This window comes from Pygoscelis adeliae, unplaced genomic scaffold (genome assembly GCF_000699105.1).
Source record: "Pygoscelis adeliae isolate BGI_AS28 unplaced genomic scaffold, ASM69910v1 Scaffold84, whole genome shotgun sequence".
Taxonomy (NCBI): Eukaryota; Metazoa; Chordata; class Aves; order Sphenisciformes; family Spheniscidae; genus Pygoscelis; species Pygoscelis adeliae.
This window is the reverse complement of record NW_008824754.1, coordinates 4389272-4404558: the sequence shown is the minus strand read 5'-3', so window position 1 is coordinate 4404558 and position 15287 is coordinate 4389272. Positions and strand designations below refer to the sequence as shown.

The 15287-nt window shown below is 41.6% G+C and overlaps 1 protein-coding gene across 1 annotated transcript in view; it reads right to left on the bottom strand.

Moving 5' to 3' along the window:
* The window catches only part of TENM4 (teneurin transmembrane protein 4), a 619397-nt gene that overhangs the window by 132752 nt on the left and 471358 nt on the right, over window positions 1–15287 (bottom strand). The window contains exon 15 of the mRNA XM_009323472.1: window positions 425–610. Coding sequence (XP_009321747.1) covers window positions 425–610 — 186 coding nt within the window. The remainder of the gene's footprint in view (window positions 1–424; window positions 611–15287) is intronic.

Here is a 15287-nt window from a genome sequence, read left to right as displayed (position 1 = left end):
GGCAGTGCAAATAATGGAGCAAATAATAGGAAAGAAAACTTTAAATCAGATGCATGTTTCTGAAAATGCTGTCGCCATAGTAGAGAGAAGTCTTGGAGGCCACAGAAAGACCTTTTGAGAGAGGCAAAGTGGGATTTTTTAAAAGCATCTAGCTGACATTTGACGGCTTGTCTCTATGAGATCAAACACCACATAGGTGTACTTCACGTCTGATAATAAAAAATTTATATAGCCATGTCATCAACAAATGAAAGGACATTTTGTCTTGTTCCCACATGAAAATGTATGATGTCAGAACTTGAAATCCAAGAACAAAGGTGCTCATGCTACACTGAGTCACACATATTCAATTAAGCATGCGCCTTTTCTCCTCCCTGATCATCAATTATTCTTTTAAAAGTAGTTGGTTTTTCTTTCTCCCTACCAATAGTGCAGTGCTCTCCGTTCCAGCCTGGGCTGCATTCACACTTGCCATCCCGGCATGTCCCGTGCTCATTGCAGCGTGGGTGACACGCTCGCTGATCACAGGCTGTGCCCATCCATCCCTCCTCGCAGCGGCAGGTGCCTCCGACACAAATGCCATGTCCTCCGCAGTCCGCTGCACAAATCTCTGTGGAAGAGGAGAGAAGAGAGAGGAGGGGATATGGGTGGAGAAAAGGGAGAGGGGGAAAATCCAGAGTGTTATTGTTAAGAAAAACAGACACACTTCACTACCTCCCCTTACAGGGCAATGAAAGGAATTCCTGGAGCTCATAACATTAATCCTTCCTGACAATAAGAATCTAATAAGTATATTACAAAAAAGAGACGGACATGGATTGCAGAGGTCTGCTGTGATTGATCCTCCTATTTGCTTTCTAATTCTCTTGCACTCCTCGAGCTTTTGTGATCACCAAATCCAAAGGTGAAGGCTCTTCCAACAAGCAGAACAAAAGTCACATTTAATTAAAATCTGGTTAAGCGTGGAAACAATGTGCTGATAAACTATTGATGCTAAAGTTAAGTGCTGGCAAAGCCTGTTTATGTCTTGTCAGCCCATGGTTTTGGGGATGGGATTCATTAAAACCCTTCTTCTCTCTTTAAAATTGATATAGAATATTTCTATTTCTACTGAGTCTGCACATCTGCTATGTCTCTGTTCTCCTACCACCCCATTAAAAATCCCCTCTCAGGCATTCGGAAGTACCACCATGGTCTTTCTGTGAGCTACATACACTGGAGTTAATAGGATGGTGCTTGTTTCCAAGACTTATTGGAGTTAACGGAAGCAATGGGTCACAGCTGGGCATTTCGGTACTTACCTCCAAAAAAGAGAAGAGCTAAAGGACACTGGCTTTTCAGAGGTGCTGGCCTTCCCACCCTCCATGAGCCCCAGGAAGCATGAGGACACAGATATGCATAGTATTTTGGCCCAGCACGAGGCTTTTGGCTAAAACCTGGCATGCCCTTGGCATGAATTTAGGAGACTTCATGTTTTCATCTGCACTGTATTTGTCTGGAAAAATCAAGACTTGGTGGAGAATAGGTACCCACGAGTCAGGTATTAAAATGCCCGTTACCGCCATTACTATACAGGACCTATTTCAAGGAAAAAAGGAAAACCAAATACAGATGTGGTGTTATACTGCAGATGAAATGAAAGGAATCCATTTCTTCTTCTCCAGGGTCATCACCTGACTGCTCACTTTCGATCTCTCATAAACCATGACTGCACTCTCCTCAATCAGAGGAGAGGCAATTCAGACTATATTTCAGACTATCAGGTCTTACCCCCCTCTCTGACTTCTGTCTGGTGCATCTAAATCGGATTAAACTTTCCCAAACATTTTGGACTGAAGGCTTCTGCTTGACTGAGATATTTTATAGATTTTACAGGGTAGGGACACAGTTCCCTTTGGGGAGAGTGGAGAGATGTGAAGGGAAGAAATGCTGAGCAGGGCTGGTCTGGAAGCCCACAAAGGGGTACCAGGGTACTCTGCAGAGCACATTTTCTCTCTCTTCCCCCAGATATGTACCCCCAAAATGAATACCTCAGACACCAACCCATTTCCAGTGCCTCTCTGCGCTTCTGAGCATATTAATTCAGGCCTCGAGGCTTGCGGTGGAGAGGCGACTGGTATTATACAGGACATTTACTTTGGGTCACTGGCTGCACATAAAATATTCAAAACTACTCAGCCTGCACTAACATCACACCTGACTGAAATTCAGCCTTACTTAAGTTGCCTTTAGTCTTTTGCTAATTAATACCGCCAGTAACAGGAAGCTTAGGCTCTTCAGGGACTTCTGACACGCTCCTGACATGGGGCTGGAACATCCACTTCAACTCCAGGAGGAAGAGCTGGAAGGTCTTCAGCCCCTTACGCTTAAATGGACTCTTGTCTCCAAGGATCAGAGAGCTCTTTAGACAGCGGTAACTATGATAGTAATAATAGTAATGCTTTGCATGTCTAGAAAACACCTCATTTTCCAAGTGCGACAAGAACACAATATTCAGCTCCTGCTTATTACAGCTCAAGTTGGTGAAACAATTTGCTGTTGAACTCTTTTTGCTGCAGTGTCTTGGATGTCTCCAACCCCCCTCAAGCATTTAGTCCTATATATTTAAATCTCTAATGAAAGAACGTTGGAGTTCAAATGTGCTTAAGACACTAAGGAACTTGTCTCTGCCATTTAGAGTCAAACTTGCAAAAGTATTTGAGCACCTTGGGTGCTTAAACCGGGGATGTGCACATACCAGTTGCTGCCTAAATGTAACAGAATCTAATGTAAGCTTTATGGGAAGTCAGTAGAAGTTACACTATCACTTAAGACATGGCTGAAGAAGGACTCTTGAGTTGCTGTCAGAAGTTTTTACTTTGCATCTGGCATTGAGACACAGATTTTCACAGCTCCTAGATGCGAGGGAGGTAATATCATACTACAGTGCCCGTTATGAACAGAAGGGATGGGCAATTATCGACTTGCTAAAGGGTTGGAGCCCAGCCATGTGTGTTTTCTACCCCTTTTCCCAACTGTCAGACAGCAATGGAGCGTGGGCCGGTCAGGATGGTATGCGAACACACAGGACCTGCAAGTTAGCTAACATAGCAATAAAGCTGCACTAAAAAAATAAAATAAAAAAATTAGCTCTCCTTGGCTGACCTGATGAACAAAGTCTGGGGGAGGATAAAGGAAACAGCAGATAAATAAAAAGCTAGATTTATGGTACTAAAATTTCAGCAAGCTGAGAAGAAATGCACTGAGAAAGTACAAAGACTGAGACTGCTGGTATTTAAGCCCAAACTAGAAAAGTATTGTTGTAGCCTCTGGTGCTTGCCAGAAGTCTTTCACCATAGGGCTACTCTAGTGTTGGACTGAAACAACTCCTGTGGTTATTGGATTACATTCTTTATTAACATGTTGAACTTTGCACCTCAGAATACTAAATAACATGTAATTTTTGTTGCTCCCAGTTCACCAAGCGATCCAGAGAATGCCATCTCAGTTACTTCACATCTTCATTATGTCCCGTTCCCCAGCTTTGACCTTCAGGGTCCCATCTCTAAATTGGGGATGGCACTGGTATCCTCAAGCCCAGTGACATGCACTGTGAATAACCTCCACTGCTGACTGTGAAGCTCTGAAATTCCAAAGAGACAAATATCTCCAGCAATGAACAGGAAAATTGCCATCTGGAGGACTCAGCCCCTTGTGACTCCAAAGTCCATGTGAACATCTTAAGGACTTTACTATTATTTACTTAATATTTTATCTTTGGTTTGAGAATATTAATGAGTCTGAGTACCAGTGGTTATTTTTTGATGTTAAGATGTTATTTCAGTTTTGACAGATAAAGTAAACAAGGCATAAAGAAGTAAAGTGATGGGTCTACAGGTATACGTGAACTCTGTGACAGTCACAGGACCTCCCAGATGTCCTGATATCTAGTCTCGTGTCCCGTCGATAAGTCAGAGAAATGACAGTAGGTCAGACATCTATGGGTTGGTGGTGGCAGAAAAAAAAGCAGGGACAAAAGGAATCTATTTTGAGTGATAGTCAGAAGCCTTCTTGGAGTTATTTAAAGGTGTGAAACTAGGATAATGGAGTGACATTCAAAAATGGTGAAGAGAGAAAAAAAAGCACTTTCTGAAAGGCAGAATCTCTGTGGAGACATTCCTATGAAAAGGGATGGAAAACCCATTGGGACATTTACATCTCGACTGAAATATTTCCCAGACAACATGCTGCCAAGGAACAGTTTCGCACACGAGGACCAGGGACACGCACTGAATGATCTAAACCAAACAGATCTTAGGCTAACTCAGAATGGGAACGCTGGGAACATTTTGGGTTTCATCTCTCACCCAGTTGAGACCCCAGCCATACCACCACCCACGCATGTGAGAGAGTGCAGGCTCCAGGTTATGAATGTATAATTCATATATAATGGATATATAAGGTGGTTTGGATTCCCAGGCCCCAAGAGCTGTAATAAAGACCCTCAGCTGTGAAAAATACTTGTGAAGCAAACTACTTACGACAGTCTCCCTAAAATGTAGTTTAATTATTTCTGACAGGGACCCAGGAGCCAGGAACTCTCAAATCTAAATCTTCCATTTAGCTGCCAGTTTAAAGATAGATGGGAACCATACAATTTAAATAGCCTTACAACACACATCCTGCTGTACGCCCCGTCCCTTTATAACATGGCGCTCTTAAATGCTCACAGGTTTCTAATGGGTGATTAAATAGTCAGAGTAGCTTTTACTTTTCTGGTGGCACTCAAAGAAATGATCAAAATGGTTTTCAGATTAAGTTTCCACTTAAATACAGGTCTTTTCGGGCAGCTCAAGACGACTAAGGCTGATTTACAGAAAAGGGCAGGTGAATCGTTTCTTCGTCATTCAGTCCCAGGGACAGAATTTGCCACCTCTGTTCTTATTACAAGCTGCATTTTTTTTGGTACATTTCCCAATTCTGTTGTTAAAATTAGAGGACATGATTAGCTACCATCTGAGCTGTGTGAGCAAATGAGAAGGAAAGCTTTTAATTCTCATATTACAGTATTCATAGACTGGCCAGCTGCACTATATTGCTCCTGCCTATTTAAGCTTAGTTAGAACACTGTGCTGGTGCATAAAAGGCCTGCCTGTTAAATATTTTCACACCAGCTGTTCCCAAAAGGTGACTAAATATTTCCTTTCATCTTTAATCTCTTCCACTGTTTGTATGAACAGCTTAGCCATTCCTTATCCTTTCCTAGAGGTGCATTGTGTTTTACTTCATCTTGCCGTGCAGCTCTTAAAGCCGCCTGCAGTTCCTTGAAGGAAGGGGATCTTCAGAGCAAATCTGGTGGCCAGATCTAAGAGCAAATATGAGGCATACCGTCCTCAAAAGGTACAATCAGCGCATGCACCTCTGTGGGAAATACCTGGACTTTGAGCAACACCCTGTATTTTGCTCCCTGACACTTGCGCTTACCAGAGGGCACGGATGGACGTTAACTGATTCATGGATGCAGGGTTTTATCTGAGGAATCAAGTTCATTTCTACTGTACGATCTGGGTTTTTGCCATGTTACTGTCTAGGATTGGTGTCTTCCATTGCCTGGATTTCACCTCACCTTATGTCACACTCTTACCTGAAGAACTAAATTGAGCCTAGTTGCCCTCTGTGGGTCAAGGAGGAAAGACAGGTAGCTACAGAGGATGATTCACCTGAAACCTCTTTCATGGAGAACTTCTGGAGCAGACTGTGCCCAAGGCACTGTTGAGTTTTGGGTGGTTCACCCAGGAATCTCAGGTGCCATCATAAACATTATCCTTAGAAAAGGATAATGCCTTTCCAACAGGATTCTGGTTATTTTTCATGCAAATAATCAAAAAAGAAATTATGCATCTTCAGTTTCAGGACCCGCTCTATTCCATCACTGGTCACCCCCACGGGGAACCAGCCCACGAGGCTAGCCTCAACTGCCTGCTGGCTAGTTTTTAGGCAAATGGCTTTTTTTTCCTCATTATCCTCTCATGATCGGGGGGGAGATTTCCCTCTGGTCTGAAAAGGCTGCTTCAGAATTCCTCAAGGCTCTCTTAAAAATCCTAATCCACCTTAAAACCTACCCACAATCTTGATAGTGGCTGCTGATGTGCCTTAACTTCTCCATATTGCATTGGCAAAAATTGTACTGTAATTTTATTCTACCTCCATCAGCATGTCTCTGTGTTGTTGTTCACTTAATCCTTAAGAATCTCAGCTATCTGAGGACAAGATTATCCTTTTTGTTCTGCGTTTGCACTGTGCCAGGTGTAATGAGGTCACAGTCCATTTCAGAAGTAAGAATACTAAAGCAATTACTCATACAAATGAAAACCTTGTACCTGATTCTTATTTTTTTTTGCATATCCTGCTAAAAACTGACCCAAATCTGTCCCCTTAAGAATAAAAAGTCTATGTTGCCTTTGATATTTCAGAAGAAAAGTGGGAAAAGAAACCTATCAAACACTAGCCACCAGTGTAATGCTTTGTTCATGTCCCTTTTTAATTGATATAACAGACACGGTAGCTTCCAACACAGGAAGTTGCATAATCCAGAATTTCATATTATTTTCCCATTACATTAAAGAACTGGGTTGGGAAAGGCATAATGATGTCAATTTGTCCTTCATTTATGGCAAATCCATTTTTACATATTTACCCCTATCCCCCCAAAATCCTAAAACTGGCTTGACAACAGTTTAAAGCTTTCCAGCTTAGAGAAGAGCAATGCAGATGAAAATTTTTCTTTAGCATTCATGTGATGCAGAATCAGAGATTTAGCTGCATCTGACCTGCCTGCTAAATCCTTTAATAAATATGGATTTAGTGCTAAAATATAAGATCAGGTGAAATTGCTCAGAGTTTCCTGAAAACTGGGGCAGTTCCACTGACCTTCAACATATTAATAGAAAATTTAATATTTAAAAATCTGTCTTAACTGGGATTTTCCTGTTTCAAGTTGGCTCATCTGAGGCAATTTCTATCCTCAGACAGATTTTTCCAGAAAAGAAGCACGGGAGAGAGGCACTGCACAGAGCTAAAAGGCTGAGTTTGGTGAGGAGCTAAGCGTTGTTTTCACAGCCTGCATTTGCTTTAGAAGGCAAGTTATGGGGAATATCTGTGAAAAGCAGCTAATATAAAGATATGGATGGAAAAAACAGAAGGTTCATGATCATCATGATTTAGCAGTGAAGTGCTAAATACATTCTTCATCATGAAACGCATTTTGCAGTGTTATGAAACTCTCATTTATGTGATTTGAGAACTCTGTAGTGACATATGAACTCCTCTGCTGGAACTGAAGACATAAAGCTCATTAGCTTTTAAAACCATCCTTTTTACAAATGTTATAAGGAAAGGTTCAAACCATGGAGCAAGACAAAACCTGAAAGGAGAGGTCTGCATTTTCTGTCCTTGTCAGTGACAAATCTGCAGCGTGAAATCCTCTGAAAACCATCCCGTTTCAGTAGCGACTGGGGGATGGTTGTGCAACTTGTGTCAATGTCACTAATTGAAGGTCACGTGTTCTTTCCTTCAGAGATAGTGTCCTAAAAGCAAGGTCTGCATAATTTAATGCCTTTATACAAATAATCTGTTTACCTATTTTTAAAACATACATCAATTATTTAAGTATTACTAATGTAGAAATAATAATTATTATTTATGTCAATAAATATAAAACCTGTTTGCTTTTATGAGTATAATTAAACTTCTGGTACTGAGGCAACTGTCCACTCCACTCAAGGATCTCAATGCATTTTACATAGCTCAGAAAACTGAATATATCTGAAAGGGAACAATTATTTCTTTTCTTTCCATGGATGAGGAAATCAAGATGAAAGGATGCGCTCCAGAGACTGAAAATGAATCCATCAGCTTTGCTATCATCCCTCACCAGGAAGAACACTGACCTTCAGCTATGGTTTTGAAATGTGACTCAGGACACCTGAGTTTTCACCTACTGAACCTGAAGCCCTGAGGAGCACCCTGGAGTGCCTGCACTGGGGAATGCATATCCTGCGTTACAGCGTGACCCTAACCGGGATACCTGAGCTGGCCTAAATGCCGATTCCTGCCAGGCTCTGCAGAAGAGGACTGAGTACAGGTCTTCAATACACGTGCAGAAGGGACAACTCTCCACTTGCAGAAAAGACTGGGCATGCACAAAGGAGGTATAAAACATGTGCATGACAGAAGAGGAGACAGTTTTTACTCTAAGCAGTTGAGCTGGCTTAGCTGTCTATCTCTAGGAGAAGGGGTGGTGGAAATCCCTAATAAAAGAAAGCACCCATCTCTGGCCCTCAGCTAGACACAAAAGATTAACCCCGCTTCAGCCCTTTCCCCCATTTTCCGCCTGGTGTATAGTTCTTTGCTTGCATAAGCAGCTTTGTGTTTAACTGAAAGGCTTCTGCAAATCCTCTTCTAGGTCTCATCTCTCTCTGGAGATTCAAATCAGGAATCTGGGCAGCTCTGAGCTGCCTAACTTGGAGATGAACAGTTCACAGAGTAGCTGCTCACCTGGTGCTGAGCAGAGCCGGGAGATCTGTCCCATTACTGCCCTGGAACCCACCTTCCACCTCTAAAATGAGTAATGCGTGAGTTTGGTATAGTAATATACTTCAACTGATGTATGTCAGTTAGAGCGTGCCCAGAGAAGGGCAACGAGGCTGGTGAGGGGTCTGGAGAACAAGTCTTATGAGGAGCGGCTGAGGGAACTGGGGTTGTTTAGCCTGGAGAAAAGGAGGCTGAGGGGAGACCTCATGGCTCTCTACAACTACCTGAAAGGAGGTTGTAGCGAGGTGGGGTTCGGTCTCTTCTCCCAAGTAACTGGCGATAGGACGAGAGGAAATGGCCTCAAGTTGCGCCAGGGGAGGTTTAGATTGGACGTGAGGAAAAATTTCTTTACTGAAAGAGTGGTTAAACATTGGACCAGGCTGCCCAGGGAAGTGGTTGAGTCCCCATCCCTGGAGGTATTTAAAAGACGGGTAGATGAGATGCTGAGGGACATGGTTTAGTGGGCATGGTGGTGTTGGGTTGACGCTTGGACTCGATGATCTTAGAGGTCTTTTCCAACCTTAATGATTCTATGATTCTGTGATTCTATGTCTGTCCTCCAAGGCTGGGCCTCTTACTCTGTAAACATACAGCACCTAGCACAATGGGACTCTTGGGAGTTCTTGCTAGAAATAGTAACAGTAAGAACAGGAGCAGCCATTAGCAATCCCTGTGCTAATGGATCACACCTCTTACCCAATCTGTGCAGCTGCACAATGTACAGTGGTACAGTTGGGATATCTGTTAAAAAAATCTCACTTCTAAGTGTAATTTCAGCTTGCTTCATATTTGCATAAAGGTTTTCCAGCTCCTGTCTGAAAAGCTGTAACTCTGTGAGATGAAATTCCATTAAACTGGTCTGCTGCCTTTTATCAGCCTCTAGTTTCTACAATATTTATACCCTATTTTCATCCTTGCCTTAAATGCTAGGGACTGACCATCACATTGTGTCTAAAGCATCTCCTCTATAGCTGTGATTTACTTTTGTACTCGTGTCAATCTTCCCTTTATTTATTATTCTGAACTTTATTTTAAACTGCCTCTTGCTGTTGAATAGCAGGACATGAAATGCCAGGTATTGATGGACTTCAGTCTTGGAGCTGAGATTTGTTGAGTAAGAATAAATATCCCAAAGTGCAGGATTACGTTTTTCTGTTTGATGCTTAATTGGATCTCTATGCTTTCTGGGATGTGAATTAAAGCTTCCCAGAAAAGAAAAATTCCTAATGTATTAAATGAAGTTCCTAACAAGGATTCTTCTCTGGACTAATTTTAATTTCCTCTCTGTGTCCATAAGCAGGAGATAATTTGACAGGAGAAAAGCCTTTTGCTCATGCTTACAGTCATTAAAAAGAACTAATTTCTTTTCCAATTCTGTACAGTTTGGTTTTGTCTAAAATAAATTCAACAGAGCATTTACAAATGAAGTAATCACAAGCTAGATTTGCTTGGGATTCCCTTATTCAGAGCTTGGCACTACTATACAGACAGTCCCAACATGGTTTTATTTTTCTTCAGACAATATTTCACCAAGGAACTTAGAAATTTTATTGTTATTAATCTTTTTCAAAAGGAGACACAGAACATGTATGAAACATGCTGTGCTGACATATCCAGAAGTCAGATGTCTGTCTATCCACACAAATGGGATGCAGCAGCAGCTGCTCCAAAAGCTTTGTGTCTGCTGTGCTGTCCATATGCCTCAACACTGGTCTGGAAGGATCACCTTTACGGAAAAGAAGCAAAGCTCTCTCCAAAGCCCTTTCAAACTTTCACCTCTCAAGATCATTAGAAAGGTGTTCATTAGTGCAAATTGTGATGATAGTTTTTAGAGTATGCAACTTGGAAGGGGGCAGAGACGCTATACTAAATCCAGTGCATCCACTTCAGACAGCTTATTAAATCATGGATTTCTGGCCTTCAACAGACACTGAGCCACTATATGACAATCATTGGTCTTGTTATTTTTGCTTGTTCATTTTTTATGTTATTCTGTTTTATTGACTTCTAGATTATTTTCCCTATTATGTAATCTCAGCCATTCTAAGTTGGAATGAAACATGATTTGATGAAGCTGAAAACATCCAATAAACCCTTGCAGAAACTCTGATCACGATGAGCTCCAGTTGGGTCGGAGTGTAAGGGCACAGTCGCAGGAGCTATCCACCAACAACAGCGTGGAACTGACTGAATGCAAGTGGAGAAGCCATGACATGGAACCTACAACCATCCTTGCTGAGCCAAATAAGCAAGGTATGAGAGGACAGTCTTGATCCGGCCTAATCAAGGTAGAGCCTGACTACACACAAGTATCCACCCTGCTGATATTCCAGCAGTATTCTCATTAAAAGAGGGAATAGACTCACAAAACTAAGAGGATGTTTACACAGTCTTCTGTGAGTTGGTTACAAACTGATTGGCCAAACTTATTGAACGTCATATACCTTCAGTTCAAAAGCTGCATGACTGCCATAGAGCAATTCTAAGTCTGCAGAAATATACACTGATTCCTACAGTTTTACGAGCACGACCTATTCCATGCAGCAACTATAACGTTTCAGATTCTCAGCTGGCTTGATCAACTGGTTTTATCTCCAAAAGAACTTGAAGAGCTAGTTCACATCACTCTTGCAGGACAGTAGTTTTGTCCTCAGTGACAGCTGGATTACACTTACTGTGTCAAAGAAATGACTTAATATTGTTTTAAAAAGCAGCAACTTCATGACAGATATTCTATTGTAGAGAAGGGGCTAAATTATGACCAGCCCCCGTGCTGGCATGATCTAAGTCCAGACACTGTAAGGACTCTTGAGGCTCCTCCTTTCAAAAGCAAAGTCAGAGAATAAGCCAAAATTTGGTCATCTGAGACTCATAAGTTTTCAGTGATACAAGCAAACATGCTAATTGCTTAGCCATCCTCAAAATACGCTATTGTAACAGTAGCCTATTTTAACCATGGGATTTAACAGCTTGTTGTGGTGCTGTGAAACATCTATTCTTCAAATTAGCCAAGTTAACATGAACCCCACAGAGTCCAGTACATCACTGCTGTTTTCAGTCAGAAAAGTCCACAACACAAAGCATAATTGATCCAAACAAAAAGAACTTTTGAGCTCATGGTGTGACTGCTGAGGTCACATTTGGAGATAGGGAAGAATGCTGAACTAAAATTGGCATGCTGGTAATTAGCCCTAATTGTTGTAGAAAACAAATAGGGAATGGAATAGTCTACCCATTGCCCTTTGAGGGGGTCCATAAATTTGCACTGATGCTGGTACAGCTGATATGAGAGAAAGAAGCTTTACTCATCACAGTATGCCTAAGGTCAGTGAAGACCAGGGATTGCTTGTTACACCACCGGACATACACTATTCTCAGCCTGAGACATGACTTAATCAGACCAAACGTTTTGTGATCTAATGGTCAGAGCCAGACTGATGATATCACCATTTCCACTGGTTTTGGCCAAGTTTGAAATGACAGCTAGAACACAAGTGTTCAGTTCCTTCAATCTCTCCCTTGGTCATTGTATCTGACCAAGACTGCATGGACTGCTGTAAACAGAGAAGTGGCTAAAAGTAAGATCCTAAAGACATCCTGAAGCCAACAGAAGTCTGATGGATCTCTGGTTGGCCAGGGAAATGTGCTAAGACAATTTCTCAACTATCAGATTGTAAGAAGGAATCCATATTTGAAACATAAGTTGTATTTTCTATCTTATCGGGAATTTTCTCTCTCTCTTTAGTATGTCCTTTTCATCTGCTAACCACAAAGATATTTGGACTTTTGAAGAATTGGACTCCCTACAAAAATAACTACAGCCCATCTCAACTATTGCCCTTTTTTCCACCACACCAGGGTGTCCTTATACACATTTTCAATAAACAACGGGAAAGGGAGGAAAAGGGTATTTGAATGAAAGCCTTCCTGAATACTTTTATTTCAAATGTTTTGGCTGTTTTTAGTCTTTTATTGCATTTTTAATAAAAAGCTTAGAAGATTTTAAAGGATAAATTCATCTTGGCAATGGGTAGGCTAAAATCTGTACTCACAATCCCAACTACGTCAAAAACTTTGTTTTGTACAATGATAGTTCTTGTTAACACTGTTGATTCTCTGGATTCACTTATTCCTTCACAATTCACAAAGCAGATATCTGCCAGGCAGAGCCTGTGATAGCCTTAGGTAGCAGCACTGGGCTGCACATACTTTATTCCCTCAGAGGGAAAACTTACTTCTCTCCATGCAAATAAAATGGGGAAGATCACAAGTTCACAAATCAGCATGTTATGGTTCTGCAAGGCTGAGGATGAAACCCCTGCTGGTACAAAACATTTCCTGGCCTTCAACGACTGTTAAAGGACCAAGGTAAGGCCTTCAGGAGCGGCTTTGCAATTTTGGTATTGAACCAGAACAGATTTTGATGGTATCTTCTGAAGCCTAGCTTTGAAGACCCTGTGCTCGCATAATTTCAATTGCCCCAGACTAATGTTTCTCACTACACTGCAAGGGTAGTGAGACAAACAAGTTACAAGCTGAAGGAAGATCATTTAAAGTGGCATTTGATTACATAGCTGTGCCCAATATCTTTTTCTTAAGTCATTAAGGTCTTAAATATATGGATGTTTATCAATTTCAGGTGTTATATCCTGACATTTAGTTCTCTTGTTCTTTCCCGTGTGTTTTAAATCTAAGAAAAAAACAAATCAGTGATTTCTTAGGCATTAAAGGGGGCCCTAGTCTGTAGTAAGGTACAAGCCTGTATCATGTGACAACTGATGTAATATCCATCTTTTACAGAGACATTTTTACCCCTTAATGAAGAAAATGATGGTTTAAAGGAGGAATTATAGAACATTTTCCAAGGATGGATATTTATCTTGGTGGCCTTGGGCACGACATGAATTTAACAGGAGATTTTGTTTTGCAAGGTTGACACCAGTAAGCCCAAGGAAATCAATTTTTATCACACATGTTGTGTTAATCCTGGTGCTGTTTGACCAATAGGATATGACATTGTCTGGTAAGATATGAGAACTGTGTTTCTGTGTGTCTGTCTGTGTGTGCGCGCACGTAATAATCTCCTGCACAATTCCTGATGAAAAAAGACATTGGCAGGTAAAAGGTGCATTTGCTCTAGCTTTCCTCTTTAAAAATTCATTCTTCTTGGTCTCCTTACCTACTAATTGGAATTCAGAAAATATGCCTATTTCAGTGAACTGTACAACTTTGTGGTGGGGAACTCTGTTGGGTGCTATCTGAAAGACTTTCTCCATTGTTAATTTATACAACTAAATTGGTACTAAAAAATTCAGTCATTACCATCAGCTGATACAGAATCTTAAATCTAATCATCGTTTGTGAATGGACTTGAATTGACCCATACTCCTGCAAGGTAAACATTGAATTCAATGTGCTGTGCAATAATTTATAAGAATATGGTTTCCCTGCAATCAGAGACATGGATACACACACCATGCTAGTTTTATTTTAAATCCAGCTTCTCAGCCTACCAAAAGCAGTAAAGCCGTGGAGGACTGTTTTACAACTGGTAGGTAAATACCTGGTCTTCTGCGAGCCCTGTGGATACCCACACTATTTCCCCACTGTGCTTGGAGGCCAGGTTTATCTAGGCATATCTGCAAGTATTGTGATCACTACATGGCAGCCTGAAGCCCCTCCTAAGCTGTTTTTCACCAATCACAACAGGCTAAAAGGGGGTTTCCTATTTTTTATGCTGAATGCCACAGTTCTGTAATTGCCTCTCTCCTGAGGAATCTGTGATCATGATGCCTGCTGAGTCTTCTCCGGTTATTTGGCAGAACTGAGAATCTCTCAAAAGCTGAAACCCAGACTGACCCAAAGCAACATAAAGCACCCAAATAAGAAGGCAGCTGAATTGATGAGGAATCAATTAAGCCCACTTTCAAGGATTGCCACTTAACTAAAATCTGAACAGCCCTCTGCAGAGGTTTCTTTGCTCTAGGACAACTATCCCACTAAATTGATGATGTCATGGGAAGCCTAAAAGCAGGAGGGGATGGCATGGAACTGGGCATGAATCCAAAACCTTTTTTTTTCTGTCCACTAAAGACATTTATAGCATTTCTAGCCAGAGTAAGTGTGGCCAGGATGAGTGTTGCAGTGCAGGACATGCACTGGAGGAGGTGGATGGTCTGAAACTCTGTTCCTGTCCCAAATGACAGGCACTCTGTGCTTTAGAACGATGCCCAGTTGACATTAAGGTTCAGGGCATGAAACCCCTGTCCTCAACTTTGGCAGCCCTTTGGATCGGCTCAGCCAGTTCATTCTTTTCTTTGAGATGGCTGCTTGTAGCATCTGCATTGACCTGGTAGTTGGGATAGTCTCCCAAGAAGTGAGAGAGCACGTCCAATGCTTTCTCAGACTGAGGAGACACCTGCTGTCTTTGCCACAGCAGAAATTTAGGAACTTGAGGTAGCTTTTCAATAGACAGCTCTAGACAGTGGGATGTCTCAGAAGTTGAGAAGAGATTCTCCGCAACACTGGAGTAAAGTTAGATAATCTGCATTTGCTTAAGGTTAATCATAAATGCCTAAATATCTTTGTGATCATAGACCTTAGTAACAAAGTTTGGCAACTTTGTTACCAAAGTTGGGGGAGGTCCCGGACGACTGGAGGCTGGCCAATGTGACGCCCATCTACAAGAAGGGCCGGAAGGAGGATCCGGGGAACTA